Source organism: Pieris brassicae, chromosome 2 (genome assembly GCF_905147105.1).
Source record: "Pieris brassicae chromosome 2, ilPieBrab1.1, whole genome shotgun sequence".
Lineage (NCBI taxonomy): Eukaryota > Metazoa > Arthropoda > Insecta > Lepidoptera > Pieridae > Pieris > Pieris brassicae.
Window position 1 is genome coordinate 10,857,159 of NC_059666.1, and position 21,101 is coordinate 10,878,259.

At 34.1% G+C, this 21,101-nt stretch overlaps 1 protein-coding gene across 3 annotated transcripts in view; it reads left to right on the forward strand.

Moving 5' to 3' along the window:
- LOC123720024 (diacylglycerol lipase-beta) overlaps positions 1 to 21,101 on the forward strand; it is a 52,704-nt gene that overhangs the window by 18,642 nt on the left and 12,961 nt on the right. For all 3 annotated transcript variants that reach the window (XM_045676442.1, XM_045676441.1, XM_045676443.1), the window contains exons 2-5: positions 12,778 to 12,873; positions 17,375 to 17,599; positions 19,044 to 19,156; positions 19,473 to 19,694. In XM_045676442.1, coding sequence (XP_045532398.1) covers positions 12,779 to 12,873; positions 17,375 to 17,599; positions 19,044 to 19,156; positions 19,473 to 19,694 — 655 coding nt within the window. In that variant the 5' untranslated portion in view covers position 12,778. The remainder of the gene's footprint in view (positions 1 to 12,777; positions 12,874 to 17,374; positions 17,600 to 19,043; positions 19,157 to 19,472; positions 19,695 to 21,101) is intronic.

The window sequence follows — 21,101 nt, forward strand, 5'->3', positions numbered from 1 at the left end:
TGAATATGACGATGTTGAAAAAATAGCGTAAATACTAAGTCGAAGGTCGCTTTGTATTATTCATTATATACACGTCAACTGGTTAATTACTGGTGTAATACTAATTGTTTAGAAATACCGCATTAACAGTATCTGAATTTTAACTATCGATTAAGTGGTAATAAATCATTGGCCTAAGGTATTGTTTTATATCAAATGTATTGTGTATGTTGCATAGGAGGGCATACGAATTTTAGAATGGCTAAAGTTGGCATAGCACAAAATGTTCGTGAAACACGGGTACCTCACGATGTACTCTTTTACCGTTCAATGTTAAATGCGTACATAGATAGAAAGTCCATTGGTTGCTTCCAACACGCTGAAGCTACTAGACCAATACTGCTGCTTTTTAACTATTAGATAATTAATTACTAATTATATTAAACATAAGTAAAAAAATTATATCTAAGTTATCCAACAGCCCCACTCAGAGTCTTAATCTTAGCTCGTAATGAGCTAAAGATGACTTGAGCGGGTATAAAGCTGACCATAGGTCAAGTTGTTAGATAAAAACGTTCACAGGCTTCCAGTCAGTAAAGTTAGTCTACTAATTAATCACATTTTTTTGTAATCATCGTTTCGTATTGTCATAATTTTAAGACATACATTTGTAGATGATTCTATAGACAAGTTTCTCTTTTTTTGTATAGAACAATGGGCATACGGGAAGGACGTTCATCTGATGTTAAGTGATATCCATTGGTCACTCAATGCCAGCCTTTTAAGAATTGCTACGCTCTTTTCTTTAAGGACCCAAATTAGACAAAATTACTTCAAGGCAGCTGGTTCCACATAGTAATAGTGTGCGGCAGGTGCCTTAAAAACGCTCAGTTGTGGACAACATATACTTAAAATTGATATAAATTATACTTAAACACAAATTTTCAGTAATAGAAGCTCACAGCGTCAGTCTATAACGAATATGATTCATGAAAATGGTAATAAATTTTATTTACATATACGCTAAAATATATTTTTGTAATGGCCACACTCTACAAATATATGTTTATCAATTGTCAGTAAGACGTAATACTGGTATTACGACATTTCGATGCGACTTCATTACTTGGATATTGGGGTCACGGATACCGGGTGTAATCAAGCAATTATTGCGATGAAGTTGGAGCACCGGACCCTGAAATGTACTTGTAATTAGAGTTTACTGTTCTATTCTTGTCATCAAGGAGGAATCGAGCGAAATTTTATATAGAATTTACAATTTCTTACAACAGCGCAAATTCAACCCACCTGGAGTACTGATCACAATGGGCTAGAGCTCCACAGTACCAGTTCCATTCACTTGACCGGATGATCCGAGCGGCTTGATATCTTGGGGTTGCGTAGAGATGTCTGCATTGTTTCGCTAAACCATGAAGAGTGTTCAGAGTTGTTCGGATTTGTGGCTTAGTCTCATCAGACCTCGACGTCTGAACTTCCATATCTGAGCGTTTTTAAGGCATTTTCGCCACACACCACCGCTAAGTGGAACCATTTGCCCGTTGAGGTTTTTCTGAACCAAGACTTCTTTGAGTAGCGAAGTCATCACTTAACATCAGATGAGCTTGCCCGTTTGCCCTCTGTAAAATTAATACTTATAATAAAAAGGAACTGCCCTCATAAATCATAACTTAAGATGAGTGATTAAAAGTCAGGCGACGAACCTAATGTCTTATTGTACAGTTAACTAAAGTAGTCATCTGTCTCTTTTAATAACAGCGTAAACACAATTAGACAGCAAGAGACGGAGAAGAAGTTCAGTTCAACGGGTGCATTTCAAAAATAAATTTTGTTGACTGTGTTCATAGATTTTCTCAATATCGGTGTCTTCATATAAAATACACCAATATATGTAAATTATAAATTATAGAAAAGGAAATTAATTAAATTCCTAATTACCTTAACATATACAGGCATATATATATATAAACTGCTTCCCATATTTTAACAGCCACGGGGTGCCACCGCCCACACGGGTTCGCAAAATAAATCTCCTGTTTACACACAGAATCAATATCTGGTAGGTTATATGCGTGGAAGAACTGTTTACCGACATCTATAAATATATCTTCTATTCTAGATTTAATTTAAATATAGACGTAGGCGTGTAGGATTATTTCAGGCTAAATTTTCTCAGTGATCCAGACCAGTCTATATATTATGCCTATTGGCCTTGTAAGCAAGTGTAACTGCGTTTGGCTGAGGGTATAAAACGCCGGTAGTTCCCTCCGGTGTCCTTTCAGATGATGTTCTTGCATTATTATATTTATTTTTAATATATTTTAGTTGAAAATAACATAATTTTCTATTCTAAACGATTCTTAAACTTTAATATTTTACGGTCTATATATATTAATACTGCTGTTGTATATTGTAGATAACGTCACCAACATACTTCACTGTATTACTCATAGTTTCGGACTATTTAGTGGGTAAGAAAGGCAGGCTTTTAATCGAGTAAATTTAAGCCCTAAATAGTATATGGTTCAAAGACAGTGCATATCATAGCCTCGTGGTCCAACTGTAACTGGCTTTTATACGCCAGCCAAAGGTTTGGTGGCCAACTGCACTAAAACAAAGTTTTTTGTTGAATCAACAAACACGTTTCACATAACTAGTCCATAGATAGTACAATGCGTTTTCGATACAAATATAAAATTGTGCAATTTGCACTGGAAAATTACAAATTGTTGACGTAGTTAAAACCGCAAAATACATGTGCTAATTATGCATCACGTCATTGATGGCCATGATTGTGTGCCCACTCTGCATCTAGCCCACGATCATTTCTAGGGAATGAGTTTTAGCTGATATGGGCTCCATATATTGTAATCAACTAAGTCAACTGAGGGTCCTTCAAGAAAAGAGCGTACCAATTCTTAAAAGGCCACCAACGCACTCGCAAGCCCTTTGACATTGAAAGTGTGCATGCGCGGCGGTATCACTTACAATCAGTTGAGTGTTTGGCCTCGGTTCTATAAAAAAAATTGTGAAATTGTAGTTTTTTGCAATAATCTCTATAGCCTTCGTCAATAATTATCCTTGGTACTTATTTATTATTATTATATCCTGGGAGTAAGTTCTTCAATACCTTGTTTAATAATTGCAAAAGTCTCTGTGTACTTTGCGTTTAGATCGGTTCTTTGTTCCATCCATTTCTTCCCTAGAAATCTTTATGATATCGTCAGCCCATCGTTTTTGTGGTCTTTTCTCTGCTGAGGGTGGCTTCGGCGGTCCATCTTTGATCTTTAAATGTGTACAACATTTAAAGATCAAATGCTGATTAAAGTGTTTATTAAGTCTGTTAACGTGCAATTCCGAATGAAAAATTAGTGGAATATAAAGTTCAAGATATCTTACATATCCTGGTTCATACTTTATCTGCTACACGCCTACGTTTACTTAAAGTAGCTTGTCATTAAACAAGCTTTTTTTAATTAATTTAGGTCCCGTTAAGCCATGACATTTATATGTAAACATATTAATTTATTTATTGACACTTCGTAGTATACAGCAATATAGAACAATTAAAATAATTAAGTAAAAATGACGACAACTGGTCTTATCGCTTCGAGCGATCTCTACCAGGCAAATACTGTGAGAAAAAAAATAGATAAGGTGAGCGCAACAAGTGAAAAACTACATACGATATTATTTAGATGAAACAGTGTAAGGGACATCACGAATTAATTTTAGATCAGTTGTCACAATAGTTTTGGATCCGATGTGGACTGATAATGCAGTAGAGATTTAAAGGAAGATAGAGAAGACGGGAAGTGAATTAAATAGCCCTAGAAATCTTAAATGATTCTCCAAGAAAAGAAGAGTTATATAAAAGGATTTCAAGGGTATTGTGTTAAAAAGAGCGTAGCTATGGGTAAAAGAAATTTGGAATCATGTTTGAGATAGGAAGGAGTTTTATTTGAAAAAACAATAAAAAACCATTCCCTCATATAGATATACATTATATGTTGATTGAAAATGGAATAACTTACAACTGGATATTTGGGTACAATTGCAACTAATTGTGAAAAAACATTCTCAGTTTGAGAAATGGAAGAGACCTTCACCTCCATATGATCCCAATTGTAAAAAAATAAGAATTAATCAATGGCGCTACAACCTAATTAGCTCTGGGCCTTAGATTTCTGTATGTGTTTCATGATCCTCACGATGGTTTCCTTCACATTTCGAGCGAATGTTTAAAGCGCAGATACAAATAATGCCCATTGGCGCACAGCCAAGGATCGAACCTACGACCTCCGGGATGAGAGTCGCACGCTGAACCCACTAGGCCAACATTGCAGCAATGATTTTTACAATAACAAATAAACCTACCGTCATTTACCATTGTTATCTTTTTTTGCAAGACAATATAATTATGAATTAATTATTTTCATTTAAATTAATTATATCTAATCAGCATTTAATTAATATAATTGTGTGACAGCTATTGAATCCGGAAAACAAGAACAATTTTCGTACGTTTCTGTAAAGTTATTGTATAAAATTATAACATATAAGAATATTAGAATACGATATATGAACAGCAAAGTGGTAGAAGAGGAGGCAAATGCTTCACCCATGAATACTCATTGACCTAAATCGATTTGCATTGTAGTGGGCGGTGAAAAGATCCTTAAAAACGCTCAACTGATCAACGACAGACGTCGAATTGATACGGTTTTTCAAATTTTGCCTCGACGTCTGCTAATAAAATTCAAATTAATTGTAAACTTAATTGAGGAGACATTGTTTATTGCGGTCGTGGCAGTTTGCGATGAAAGTGAAGTTTAGTGGTCTTGTTCTGTGGTAATTTATTTAGAAAAGCTGGTTTACGTAAGGCTATATTCTAGCATAGACAAGAGTATTGAGAACTAAACATTTAAAAACAAAAATATTTTTAAAGTATGTTGCTAATTACCGTAGTATTTATTAAACCTATATCTGTATTCGTGAGAATCTTACAAATTACTCTCTTCGTTGGTTTCGTTAAGAATTTCAAGCACGTCGGACTCGAGTGGGCCTTAAATATTCAACGACATAGCTCTTTCGGAGTTCTCTGTGATCTGTCACCTCAAGTATTTTACACACCAGTCACATAGTTAGCTCAAAACATGCAGAAAATTACTAAACTAAATTGCTTAGCGATGGAACTTAGTAATATGATTATAATATTACTACATATAAATTCTCCACTATTTACAATTAAAAAAAAATAAGACTGTACGAGCCAAGGCTGTACATTTTGCTCACTCAGGCTTTCTTAGTTTTATAAGCGTGGCGATTTCCTAATCGTCGGAGGTACGGCCTCTCTAGTATAGCCAAACGCAGGCTCTCAACTGTTACTTTGAATTCATTCGTTTCATAGCAATTAACATTTCATTTTTTCGCTTATATTCTATTGTTGAACGCGACTACTTTATATAGAGTAAAACTAAAATCCTCGATTATTTAAAGCCGATACCCAGGAATCGTACAAAGACGAATACATTTTTTTATAAATTTTATGCTCTGTTAAGCTTGTATGACATGCCGATGTGCGCGTCTAACAAATTAAATGGCTAGCTGTAATTTGTGAAGGTTAAAACAATTTTTCCGCCATCGTTTCGTGTTTAGCCATAGACTACAATTAATATTGTTTATGAGAAACTAACTGTGACGTTGATTCGAATTTTAAACATTTATTTCACGAATGCCAACGTTCTATTGTTTTTCAAACCAATTATGTATAATAACAGTTATCTATGCACTTTCTCAATGGCCAAGAGCACAAACATGGTTACGAAGACGTTGACCCACGTGACGTCATTGGAGGCTGTTTTTACTATAGGCAATGATTGCTTTCATCAGCTCGTTAATAACCGAGATAGGTTCTTGACCTGTGTATCATTTATATAGATATATTATTGATATAATAACGGCTCAAAAAAATGAAATGAATGACGGCGGTGAAATGAAATTTATCGAAATTATCATTTAGAAATTGTTATAAACAAAAACATGTCTTCAACAGATGATATTTTATATCTAAATTTGTAAGTTACATTTTCAGCACCAAGCAGGGTTTGTTGGTGCCTAGGCCTAAGTGAGATAAAACGAGTTTCTGAAAGCCGATTTGACTTTTAAAAACATCGGAAAGTACGCCTGCACAATGCGTTTAAATTGAGTTGAATATACACAAGAAATTTTTCATTGCGTAGATATCTGACAATTTTTATTTGAAAGTGTGAGTCGTAAGTCGTGCATTCTCTCCTCTCCGACAGTGGATTTTTCTTTCTATGTAATGTGAGGACATCGGCGACGTGTACAGTCACAAAAGTCTTGCAGAAAATCCCATAAAGGTGGTTGTGTGTATTTTAACTTAACGTTCACACTTGACCAAGTTTGTTATTTGTTTTGACTGTCTGTTATGACTCATACGTGACAGTAGTATGAAGTATCGATATTTAAGAGTAATTTGAAAAATGATGAATATGCCATTAAAAAACATAATAAAAAAACCTCGCAACTCAGTTCCTCTACCGTAAAAAGCGAGATCCATGTGACCTTCTGTCTTAAGTTATGACGTAGTTAGCTAACCTAACAACATCTTATGAACCATATGAATATTAAAAGTCTTTTATGTTTTTCATGTAATAAGATAAAAAATAATAAATATCTAACCATAAATATCGCATATCGCATAAAAACAATGTATATCACAAGTAACAAAAATATTTTTTATTGTTTGTAGTGTTATCCACAACGAAGTTATAAAGGTCGAAAATGACACTTCAGTTTCGTGATTACCATGCCCCAAGTTTAAAAGACCTGTATAGCTTGGCTCGTTCTTTTTAACATACCTATTTTACCATGAGCAGTGTTGTCCTAGTGGCATCAGCGGGCATCTCATCCATGAGGTCGAAGATTCGATCCCCGGCTGTGCACCAATGGACTTTCTATGTGCGCGTTTAACATTCGGCGAAGGAAAACATTGTGAGGAAACAAATGATCATTAAACAGGTACAGTAGTCTGAGGCCCAGACCTAGAAAAATATTTGTATTTAAATTCAAAAACTAAATCAGTTTTTGATTCTAACTAGTGCTCTATCATCTTTCTGTCAGTAATTACGTAATGACGAATAGAATTTTCTCTTGTTAAAACAGTGAATTGTCTTTCTGTAAAATTAATCCGATATTAAACAAACCCATAGAGTATTTATTAGCGTAAATAAATTCTGCAGTGCACTGACCCAGTTGAATGACGTCAATAATGCTTCTTCAATTTCGATCTCATAAATCGTATCGCAAACTCGGCATTTTATGAAATATTAAGACGTATACAAAACATATCGAAATGCTTTCTAAGAACAATGATATCAGGAGTAATTGATGAAAATATTAATATATTTTACAACAGTCTTCCAACTTAATTATATTGTAACTTTTTTATCATGCTTTTAATGAGGTTTATGTTTTTTGTGGTTGCTGGTTTAAATTTTTTCTTGCTAGCTGGCTTATGTTCTAATACAATTGATGTGTACTCGTGTAAAATGTGACGTCATATTTTTTTGTATAATTTTATGCATAGACGTTGTTATAGAACTAAAATATTATTGGTTGATACAAAATGATTTGTTCCTTTTAGGTGTATTGCAATAAAGTTCACAAAAAAGAGTACGACTTTACATGTTTTACAATCTAGCCTTCACAATAATTATGGCTAATATGTAACATTATATTGACTTAATTTCCTACAAAACTAATGAATTAAACTAAGGTAATGTTCATTAACAGTCTTAGTGTTCTGTAATGTTTTGACACTATGTTCGTGTGTCCGAGATACCGCACTTGCACTTATATTCATTACACTAGGTTTATTAACTCAAACGGTTTAGTTCTCTTTAGGCGTCTTGTCTTTGGATGTTAAATAAAAATTATAGTATCTACTAGGATTTTAATGTGGTCACAGGCATAAATACGGTCATACGGTTTGAATTAAATTACTACATTATCGTGGGCAATACAAATTGACAAGACAGAAACAACAAATAAGGTTTTAGTTTCGGTTTTTTTGTGGAAACTTGTTTAATTTTATCTTGCTTGAGCTAAGTTCGGTGGCGGTTATTGGAAAGATGTTCAAATAAATGAAACTCTTGGTTTGCAGCTGAGTGTCAACTGGCTTTAATAGTTTAAGACACGAGCTTCTAACATAAAATTAGGGGTAAAATGAGGTTGAAGGGTTCTTAAGTGACACTTTTGTTACCTATAAAGAATATAAGTGTAGTCGACCTATTGGATGTTATCGGAAACGAGAATATTATATTAGAATTTATGAGTGTGGGAACAAATAACGGACTCATTTTGGCTTCAAGTGTACGATGATTTGCGCTTCTAATTATTAACTACTAATACTTGATGATTTGCGCTTCTAATTATTAACTACTTACTAATATATATGTATATATATGTAATGTTAGGATACAAACTCTAGTTTGAAAATTTTATGTTGTAATATAATATATTTCTTTATTAGTAACAAAAAAAAAACAAATTTAAAAAGTTTGGTCCCTAAGTAGAATGTTACTCATGTAATGGGTTCATGTACGTATAAGCGTACCAATTTTTAAAAAGCCCGGAGTGTTTATAGACATGCAGTTGGAAGACATTTTATGACATGAGAGGATGTGAAATTCTGCCACAAATTTTTTGTCTTTGCCGAAAGGACAATAGAGCAAGGGCAGACATTCGTGTGGCAGTCTTATTTTTTACCTCAAAGGCACAATAATTTCAGAGGGAGAGTTTCATCATCGGACGTCAAGGTAGAATACGAAATTCCACCCGTATCAACTCGACGTCCGTCATTCCACAATTGATACATTTTTAAGGCAGTTTTTGCCGCACTCCACTATATGAAACTAGCTGCCAACTGAAGCATTTCCGAACCAATTCAACTTAGGGTCCTTCAAGAAAAGTGAGTACCCATTCTTGAAAGGCCGGCAAACAACTCGCGTTTTCTGTACCCAATAGTAAAACGTTTCGTGACCATCCAGTGACTGTTTATACCTAAAACTTACCATTAAATGGGGTAAAGTACTGGAAAGTGGAAAATAATATTAACAATAACGCGTAATTCAATTCGTTATATAGTACTTGAAGGCTCTACGTCTTTAACGTTTGTATTTGAATTAAACTATATTGCTTTATATTTAATGTAAGCACAGTTCGCTCTTTGTAAGAATATCGATTTATTCAACAAGCTACGTCTAAGACGGAAGAGCATTCAAATAGACTCCGATCAAATTGATTTGGTTCTCAAAGAGCATCTTTATGCTTTCCTTATCAGCCGTGACCTTTGCGCTTTTGATAAGTGAATGAATCGTTTTACGATCGAATCACATTACGGTTTCCCGAAATGGCTTTGGATTTATTTAAGTGCGTGTTTAATTTAATTAAGATAAGATAATCTTTAGTCTAGTGATTTAACTATTAAAAAAACAAAATAACTTATTTAAAATATACAAATTACCAAAATACGAAAGACCAAAATATTATAGAACAATGACAAAACAAGAAATACACAGATGACACAATGTATGGAAATGTTTAATGTAAGTGATCTGACAAAAGGTTTACTTCGTAAGTAATAACGAAGCAAACAAGTATTTCAATCTATTAATGTCAAGTCAAGTATTTCAATCTATTAATGTTTAATGTTGTGTTGTTTTTTCCCTGTGTATGTATTGTTTTATGATGTAAATGTAGTTGCCGCATTGGAGTAATCGATAATGGTAGCTTATATTAAATATATAAAAACGTCTCGCTTTATATGAAACTATGTTGCTATGTTGAAGGCCATAGAAAACAATCTATTATGTTAAGTGTCATTGACAGATGATAAACGGAATAACACTCGAAAAACACTGAACTAAATCCACTTGGAATATTAATTTGACCCTACAGTGAGTGATAAGCGCTAGTTAGAAAGTCGACACGACATTAAAGATTTTATAGTACGAAAAATCTTATCTCTCATTCATAATAACGAAATTAGTTCACTTTGATTAAAACTGTCTTAATTGTAATGAAAAAAGGTTGGGGTATAAAACAAAAAACGCAAATTTTGTTCGTATCAATATATACAGATATATATATAATAAAGACGTTGTATAACCTTATATATTAAGATTATTATAGATAGAAATACGGTAGGTCTCCGTGCCTCAGTTGACCAGTGTCGAGATTTATTCAAAGGGGAAAGATGACTGGTTAACCTCGAGCTGGTTCCTCGCGAGTGCGTTGTCGGCCTTTGAACAATCGGAACGCACTTTTCTTGAAGTAGGGTTGAATTGGTTCGGAAATACTTTAAGTTGGTAGCTAGTTCCACATAGTGGTATGCGGCAAAAAACTGCCTTAAAAAGTCTCAGTTGTGGAACAACGGACGTCGAGTTGATACGGGTGGAACTTCGTATTCTACCGATGATGAAACTCTCCCTTTGAAATGAATGTGCCTTTGAGGTATAAAATAAGAATGCCACACGAATGTCTGCCCTTGCTCTATTGTCCTTACGGCAAAGACTTAAAATGATTCGCTGCAGAATCCTTTCATTTTTGAGATTCCTGTTTTATTATGGTTTTGAACAAATTGACAAATTTATTATTGCTGTTAAAATACACGAAATCCACGCATGATGCTCGGGGAACCTTTTTGCTTAATTAAATTAAAGTCTATCTTTGTTCTAATTGAATAATGCAAGATATGATGCAAGCCTGCCTCGGTTCTGACGCGCATAATGGAAAATTAATCAGATTACGTCGTGCTCTCCGAGAATTTAACTGCCTCAACGATTATATTAGTAGTTGCACATGCAGAGATGTTCGGTCAATCCCCACAGCGTACTGTTAGGATAGTCCTGGTGATTGGGTTTTAAAAAAAGTTAAATATGTTCAGGATAAAACTTAAAATGTTAATTAAGATTCACAAAGTATTAGAATATAAGCCAAAAAATATCATTCACTCACTCATGCACTTAAGCGAGTTAGAAACAGTTTGAAAAATATAATTAAACAAAATATATTATTTTTAATAGAATTCACTATTACGCTTGTTATGGAAGAGTTGCACAGCCATTCTTTTACTTAATGAGGTTCCCAAATCTTACACATTATAATGAATTGTTGTCAAATGAATAAACACATCTTTATTTATTCTATTTTAAATGTGTGTGCACGACGGAGGATGATACGGAACTAACTGATAGTAGTTTTTATTAGACTCTCATGTCTTGATGGGAAATTCTAACTTAACAGAAAGTAATAAATAGACTGTCAGCCAGATAGTGTACAAGATTATTTTATAAGAGTACCGTAATTCTTAAAAGGCCGGCTGTGCACGGTTATCGGTTCTGTGATATCGCTACACTCCGATCGGACTTCCGTCTATGAGTGTTAAATCAAAGACACTTGTATCTACTCTTATGCTTTATATTTTGCGACTCTCATCCTTGAGGTCATAGGCTCGATCAACAGCGTGAGAAACCCGGCTCGCCTTTTACCCAAAAAGTCGACGGCGTCTGGCAGGAAGCTGATCACCTATGCGATGATCATGAACCAGATACAGGTTTAAAAAGTCCGGATTCAAAAAGATTGTATCGCGATAGTAAATGTTGTTGTATAATATTTTTAACCTAAATTAATAATTATTCAAAAGGCAGTTACAGTATTTGGCTGCTAAGCGTCTGACCTGAATTGTAACAAACCACGAAATCATGAAATCGTAATTTACAACTGACATTATTGCCACAATAATAAGGCCACAAATATTTAACGCATTTTCCAGAAATATTCGACCCGGGTTCAGTGCGCGGGAAAGTAGATCATGCCGATATAGGCCGGGTGTAAGCCAAAACAGATGCACGCTTTGTTTGTTATGAACGAAAGTGCGTTTCAGATTTTATTTTTATTTAACCTGTAGGTTTTATTCAATGTTATAACATTTTCTTGCTTCGAAACATGCTGGTCCTGCTTCATAGGACAATCAAACTAGACAAAACTGATTATTAATAATTTAGTTATATAGATTTATATTTGCTATTTTTCTTTAAAAGAAATCCACTTTGACGTTGCTCACTGTTTGACTGTATATTAATTATTTCTTTTTTATTATAAAGAATCATGTACAATCTATAGTTTAATAATATTTAAATGAAAATTTCCACACATCCAAAGGCTCTGGACTTTTATATGTTTAATTTTTAACCATGAAATTTGCAGGTTGGAAGCTCATTTCAATAGCGATCCGATCTTGGCCGATAGAGCTTTTTAATTCGAAAATTCATTCAAAGTCTCCGCCGCTCTTTTTAATCGCCAAGTTTTTTGTTTTACACTACTGCCATTACACCATGTTCCTCGTGACATCTTAACTAATTAATAATAATAAAATAAATTAAAAACAAAGATTTGTCCTCTATCAGCATGAGGCATGTTGAAATAGGAGCACGAACTTACATGCTCGTGGGAATAACACGCAAATACGTACTCGAAATTACTAACATCACCGCATACACGAATTCAAGTACGACATTCACCAAAATTTCTCATACATCCAAAACTAACCTGTAGAATTGTTTATTTTATTTATTTATAATATATCCTATCTAATCAGATTAAAAGAAGCATAATTCCAAAAACATAATTAACGTTTCACGTAAAATGTAATCATCAAAAATATAGTTTATTGACGTAACTTTTTTGTTTCAGAATGCCGGCGCTCCGGCTTTTGGGGCGAAAATGGCTGGCAGCCTCAGACGATCTCGTTTTCCCAAGTATATTCGAACTTCTATTTCGATTCGTTTGGTAAGTTTGTTTTGATTATATATACTCATTATTTCGCGTGGTTTCACACACAGCTTAAAACTCGTGCGCGTTGTACAATTTTGTTCATACATACATAATGTTTATTATTTTAAAAAAACTTTTATATGCTGTGGTGTATTCTACAAGTTCATTACACCATCAGATGAAACCCATATCTAAACTATTTAAGGATAAACTATATATATAATTCGAAACTATCACTTTCAAAGTCATTAAAAATAAATGGACCAGGGAGGCACCCTTGCAAAATCACAATAAATTGTAAGTCACGCAGTTTAACAATTAAATCAAATTAGCACATTTATACTCAGTTGATCTTTTGCCCTCTAAGTAGATTCGAAGTATTATGTTACGGAAAACATAACAAGGTCTTGTATCGTATTCATATTGTGTTAATATGACCAATAGAGCGTAATAACTGGTATACCGCAAATTGTATTACGGTTAATGTTTAATTGCCCTTTCTAAACGAGTTGTTGTGTTCAGTTTAGTTGCTTATGCCGCTTCTTGAGCCTGACACACGTACTCAATTTATGGTTTGGGCATTCTCACGATGCTTTCCGATACTGTATCAGTTTTCACACACAGAAATCCGTTGTTTGGTTGTCCGGATACTCTGTTTTCATTTAGTTATTTCATTTGTTACTGTTGATGTGATTAATATGATTAATTAAAATTATGTTATGAATGACTTATCTCCCGTCCTTTTATGTATCTAGAACATTAGTAACTGTTCGTATAATATTATCACTACTAAACCCCTTTTTGAATAAAAAAGTGTTAACATAAAAAAACGGTTTTAACAGGCAGACAACGCACTCGCGAGGCCTCTGGCATTGAGTTTCCATGGGCGGCGGTTGCGCTTAACATCAGGAGAGCCTCCTGCCAGGTCTATAAAAAAATATCTTATGGACGGAACACATGTACAAACTAGTTGCTTAATTTACAAGCTTTTAGATATCTATCAGATGGTCAATCTTGAATGGTGTTGTAATAATGCAAAGGACTTACACTAATGAGAAACTAAAAGCCAATCAAAGCCTTGAAGTGTCATAATCATAACGAGTTATATTACACGTGTATGATTTGTTGTGAATAGATTTTGAATAGAACAATCTAATGGGTTAGCTTTATGTATATATATTACTTTAAAAAAGCGATCGTTAATCGATAAAAACGCTGTATTTTATTATTTGTGTAGGTTTCCTTTATCACAATCTTTATATAAAATTTAATATAACGTGGACTGTGAAATAATCAAAATAGATCAACTCGATACTTTTAGTTTCCAAGAAATTTGTGGACATACTTAGACTAAGTAGTTTTGAATTCGGTTAATAAGTTCAAGTAGGGAATATTCATCGTAAAACAAATCTTTGTGTATTCTTTAAACCCTTGAGTTAAAAATCAAAGTCATTTATAACAATTTGACTCACAAAAGCTCAAATTATATTCAAAAGCTCCGCTCAAATTTAAGGTAAACGGCGCCCCGAAGCATATTAAAATCTCAATAAACAATAAAAGTTTATTAATGTCCAATAAAGTCAATATGGCTTATTGCAGGGGGCATCTGTTGGTCCATACTTGATGCCAAGTGCTTTGTCAGCCTAAACTTGTCTTAAAATTGGACTACTCTAACCCGAATGTCTCTAGTGGTATGTGCCACGCCAGAATCTCTGGTGTTCAGAGACAGGGTATGCAATACTCACTAAAAACTGGGTACCTGAATGTTGCACTACCATGTATTTTAAATATTGTTACCTAATATCAAACTATTTAATAACCTTCCCAGAAGTTATAGATCATTGCCTTGTAATGCTTTCAAGACGGAGGTGATTAGGTTTTTAAAAGCCAGGTGTCTTTGTAGGTAGAGAATTTAGACCATATGTTTTGATACCTACCAATTATAAATACTGTTCTTATTATTATGTCATTATAATAATCGCTCTCTAGAGAAAACTATTTGCTTCGAGAGTAACCCGGGCATGGGAGCTTGTTGACGCTGGGCAGTGCCGGCACAGCAACAAGGTTGTTTCCGGCAGCGGTGATATTTGTCCGGAACGTACAGTCTCATAATCTCATAATGCTTAAACCAAATTTGACAAAGCTAAATGCCTACAACAAATATATTAAATATGAAAATTAGCATGCCTATTTTATATGGCTACTTTTTTTTCTTTTGGCTCTGGCACGGTTTGTGCATTAGCCAGCGTCAAGTATAAGATTTTTATAATTAGCTGTTTTAATTATTTACGGTTTGTGAATAATCTGGCGTCTTATGCGGTTTTTTCCGCGTAACAGTGACTCCGGGATCGCTCTTGCATTCTTCCGGGCAGTCTAACCAATACTTTTAAGGACCTAGGGAATAGTTTTTTAATGAAAAGAGTAAGAATTCCAGCCTAACGGAAGCATTAGCATGCATTCGAATAGTACAAATTGTATGTATTAAATGTAAATGATAAAGTTCATAGTAAGGTCACCTCAGGTAAGTATATGTATAATACCATTATATCACGCAACACACAGATTATTAAAAGCTATCTAAAAATAAACATAGCTACTAATAGAAATGTTAACTTTCACATTACAATTCGGTCGTGACCTTTCTCAATTTTGATTGCTTCATAATGTATTCTAAATTGTCATCACTTGGTTTTATTGGCTTCGATCAGCGGTTGGAATGGAACGTAAAGTTATTATTAAATAGAGTATCAACGAGAAACAACTGGCACCGCAACCTTTTAGGTTTCTGTATTTGTTTTGTTTTTTCTACTTTTTGGGTCTTAGACATGCCGGTTTTCTTAGGATTTTCTTTCAACGCAGGAGCATATAGACAAATTGAACGTGGGGATAATGAATTGCTTTTGAAATTTGAAAAATCTTAATTTATTTTTTTAAACTTCATTGGGTCACAAAACACTACATAAATATAAATTCACATTCAATATTGTTAATAATAATAGACAAAAACGGTGAAATTTTAATCTCCTGGTTATTTTATTTTGTAGTCACTCTACGCTGACCAAGGGAAATTATTCAATTGTACACAATTGGCTGAAGCGCGTAAGCGTCCGGCAATTTTAAAGAACATACAGAAAAACTTCAAATTCTGAATTAGTCTGACTTAAATAAATTTGTTCATAACGATTGAACGATTGAAGCTGCGATTTTAAACCTTATATCAAAAAAACAGGGTGGGGGGGGGCTACAACCCTTGGTCATGGTGTCAGATCAGCCATCGACGTTTTGTGTCTAAGTCATTACGATTCCCATTCAAAGGTTTTCTTCAAAAGGGAATTGTAGAAAAGTATATTCATGTATATTTAGTAGAATCTAAGACCTCAGGCATAAGAGATATTTTATAAATACATATTATACATACATACATACATTCGCCAACCAAACATTGTAATTGAGCTTACATTATTTATATTTAGGCGGACTTCCCAGAGAAAATACAAGACACAAAACAGACATTGCAATGATCTAAATAAAGAAAATAAAAAATATGTTATTTGAGAAGATTTCAAAACCATTTGAGATTCTTCATTAGTAGAGAGAATTCTAATTAACTATAGGTGTTTAAGGATCTAAAATGATCATATAAATCTCAAGCTATTTCATACTGTCATATTTCTATGTCATACTTATATACCTATTGGCTTATGCATGAGATGTCGTATCATGTTTTAGGTCTAGGCATCAGATTTCTGTATCGGTTTCGTGATCATTTGTCAATTTAATAGGCGAGTAGGTGATTAGTCTTCAAATTCTCAAGCAACCGTGTGGATTATTATTATCGTCCCTTGCGAGTAAATAACGGTAGTTATTACATAATAAAATGTATAAATAACTCATTAGTCATTTGAGATTAACGATAGCACCTTACTATGATCATGGGCGACATTTATAGGAATATCTATTTTAATATGCGTCACTGTTATAAAATTAATTTCGAAATTCTCGTATCCAATCGCTTTTGCCTTCAGTGTTTCCGACGACATTTTATCCATCTTAATTCATAATGGATAAACATTCAAGCTTTTGAGACTAATCCTTATTGCCGAATTTGATCCAATGCATACACCAATAATTATTTCTGTGTAATCAAGCCGTGAATAACATCGTACCGAACTCAGACCCAAGATCGACCTTGTGTGTCAGGTACCAGGCTGATCATTTACAAAATGAGCAATACGACAGATGCTAAAACTTGAGACATAGTTATAAAATGTTATAATAATAATAATAGTCTTTTTTGCAGATACTTTTACACTTAAACACATTTATATTTCTATCTCTTTCTTATATTAGGTATCTTTGGCAAAGGTCTCCTCGGAATCTCGCCATTCATGTTTGCACTCTGCCAAATTTTGGCCTACCCACCGATTACTTTTCTTGCTAATTTTCGTTTATTATAAAATGATATGGGACCACGCAACTTTTATTATTTGTAATTGTTTTTACGTTGTCCATACAGGTTGGTACTTATCGCTTTAGTAGTGGAAGTACTGTATCCCGTGACATGGGAGTGTCAGACCGAGGGCTGGACGGGTGGAGCGTTTGTGAGGCTCTATCTTTGCGGGAATCTGGCTTTACAAGCCAGTCTCATGCTGCTACTCTCGGCCCTGGCCCAGCAGTCCGCAAAAGGCACCATCACGGACACCGACGCGCGAAAGCTGGTGTCACCTTTATTATTACTTAAGTAAGTAAGTTAATATAGTCTTTGCAGTGACTTATAAAACATTTTTACCACGCTTACCACGATTTCTGAAAAGTACACGAAAACACCTCACATCAGGTAAGACTTCTGTCCGTTTGCGCCGTTATATAAAAAGAAGAAAGAAAAATCTGATATTTCACTTTGTTCCCCTGGCACAAAATATATTATACCTTAATGTATATTATAATTCAAATGTAAGTATATTAGTCTTCGGGACTTTATTCGTCGGATTTCTTAGATTTTGTTCATCGAGATTATATAAGACCGTATAAAAATGCAATAGAGATCTACCTATATTTATAACTGGAGTATTTCCGAATCAATTCGACTTAGGGTCCTTCAAGAAAAGAACGTACCAATTCTTAAACGGCCGGCAGCGGACTTGCGAGCCTTCTGTCAGTGCGAGTGTCCATGGGCATCACTTCAGCATCAACATCAGTTCAGCATCACGAAAATACTCTTTTAGTAATAAAATTGAAAAATATCCCATTATATATATTAATGATTATAAATACTTTAGCTTTTTAAAAATAAAGCAAAATGCAGATTCTACGTATATTTTGTACTCGCCATTAGATCATGTAATTAAAGAATAATAAACATTGTGCTACATGATACTATGTACTGACAATTTTAAGTACCTAATTAATATACAGTTAATATATGTTGAAGTTTATAATATAAGTGTACAATTTACAGTCTTATTTATAATTAAATGGGATACATTTACATCTATGTGAGTGTATATATCCGCTTATAAAAATTCTGTCATCATGGCTTAAAAGCAATAAGACAGAAAGAGACGAAAAAAGGAACTGACTTTAAAGTAGCAAAATATTTAAATCCCGCTAAAATCAATAAAACCGCAGCTTTCATGAAAATTATTGGAAAAACCGGAACAGTATTGCCTTTTGAGAGCTTCCCACAGATTGTTTGATTGAACGCGTTCTCTGCTCGATCTAGAACTAAGGTTTAGAATTGAAAAATTCTTTGTGCTGGATTATCTATTTACTGGGGAATAGTATGTATATCACGCAAAATCAAACCAGGGCATGATAAAACACTGAACGCCAATATTACTAAAGGTGTCCGTTTGTCATTTGTATTTTATTGGATCCTGAAAAATTACATGGAAGATGATACCGTGTCCTTAATTGATCGTTTATGCAATAGATTGATGATACGTGATCTTCGTTTGCTTGTCACTTAACTGAGAATAATGACTTTTTTAGTAGTTTGCCATTTTAATCGAACTATAGAAAAAATAACTGCCTACGTGGCTTAGTAAATCAGATCAATTGCACTGATTTATCTGATGTCCTATGGTATCTTTCTGTCAAATTGTGTATAAAGTAAAGAGTGCTAGAGTTAGTAAACACACTTAGTTTTTGAGAGATTGTTATAAATTTTGTAAATTTTTTTTCAGAGTATTTCTAGTGCTACCGGAAGTGGCGTTAAACGTGATGGGTACAATGTGGATGTACTGTGACGTCATCGAGTGTGACGTAACGGACAAATTCTCCAGTATTGTTATACAAAGTAAGCCTCGCTTGTGTGAATCAGTTAACACTAGTTTCTATTTGCTAAGTGATAACTGGTATTAATTTTCTGGGGAAACATTGTGTGAAGTTTTTCTTCAGAGACATGATGTTGTTATTTCCTCGGAAGTCAACTCTGGACCATTTCTACTGCAACGTCTTTACAAAATAGAATATTTTACTCGGCCCTTAGTATGACTTTCGTAAGTCAAATCCAATACATTTAAGACATCTGTTGAACAAGACATTTTAGTTGAACCTTACTTTTAATCCGTTGTAATTTTACTCTTCATTCGATATATTATGTATTTTTCTAGGTATAGTATTATTCAACTGGGTGCAATTAGCACTCACAATATTCGGGTTGTTCATGGTATTCGACCCCCTGGGGTCAGTGAACTATGATGAGATGCTGGACACGCCGAACCAGGCCCGGCATCACAGGAAGGTCACGGGTCTCTGGTCCAGAAGGTTCCGGTGGGCGTTCTGTTGGTTAAAAAGAGACGAACATGGGAAGGAGGCTTTTCAGCAAGTCGCTGGTAAGAAACCATTTCTAATTACTTTTTTTTTATTTTGTAACTTTTCAAAAGAATTTCGTCCACTTTTAATGCCCAACAGACAACATGACATAGAAAAGCTGCGCAGTCTAGCCCCACGTAACTAAAACTGTATCTGGCCCGAGCTAGACAACCGGAAATTTAACACGGCTTATAGGACGCTATTTTCAGAGAAAGAACTATCATGCCACTTTTACCTATTAAGAGCGAGATGATTGAGTTTATTCTGCGCAAACTATTCTACAAGTACAGTTAAATAAATTATCTTTTATTAAATGTAAGTTCTAAGCAAGAATTACCCTTTTAGAAAGATCTTCCTGATCTCTTTATAATATCGATCATATTTAAATTAAAGGAGATGTTTCTTTAACCTCAGAAATAGGTAGCAATCACTAGGAGCTAGCGCGAATATGGACGATGTCCCATCAATACGAAGCCACCGTATTTCCTTACGTTACCTCGTTATTTGTCGTGCATACATGATCACTGTAAAAGCGGCTCCATTATTAAGATATTCGATTATTAGCAATCCTGGTTTGCCTTAAATTTCTTTGGAGTTGGAGATGAGGGTCTCTTCAAGTCATGGACAATTTTTTTTTGTTTCCGGATCATAATGGTGAAGCCATGTTGCGTCTGTTATTAGGATTTAAGCTAAAAATCTGTCAACATCTTGTTCTAACCCAAACAGCTTTGTGGAGTGTGAGTTTTTGTGAAGTTTTTCCTCGGTTGAACTCACCACACCAACACGCAACCAAGGCATATGGAGGAGCATTAACCTCCAATGTTTCTCTCAAGTCTTGATTTACCAGCGCCGTAGTAAATAATTTCAAGCAGCGATATTGTAATACCGCGCAAACTTAAATTTAATCTACTTTCAAGAACACGTTGCGACACGACGCAAAACAAATTCATCTATTTATAAAAAAAACAATTTATGTAATTATTTTTTTATTACTATTATTTCTACGCGTGCCAGTATTATTTTCCAAGGAGAATACATTATCACCATTTATTGACCACTCGCGTACAACAATAGAATATAATACTGAAAAGTAAATGGCTATGAAACGAATGAATGCAATGTAGAAAAGAGTCTGCGTTTGGCTATACTCTCGGGCCGTAACTCTGACGATTAGGAAAACTAAGAAAGTCTGAGTGAGCAAAATGTATATAGAGATATAATCATTATAATTCGATTTCATTCCTTTCATTCGAACGAACCGCGCTTTTTTAAGCACATTATTTATTAGTAATCTTAACAATTGAATATACAGTATTTACAATTTTCTTAACCTACATAGTAATAATAAATATAATAAACCAAAATTAAAAGACATTTAAAAAGCTTGGTCCCTGAGACATATTGATGTTCTTATTACGTATATTTCC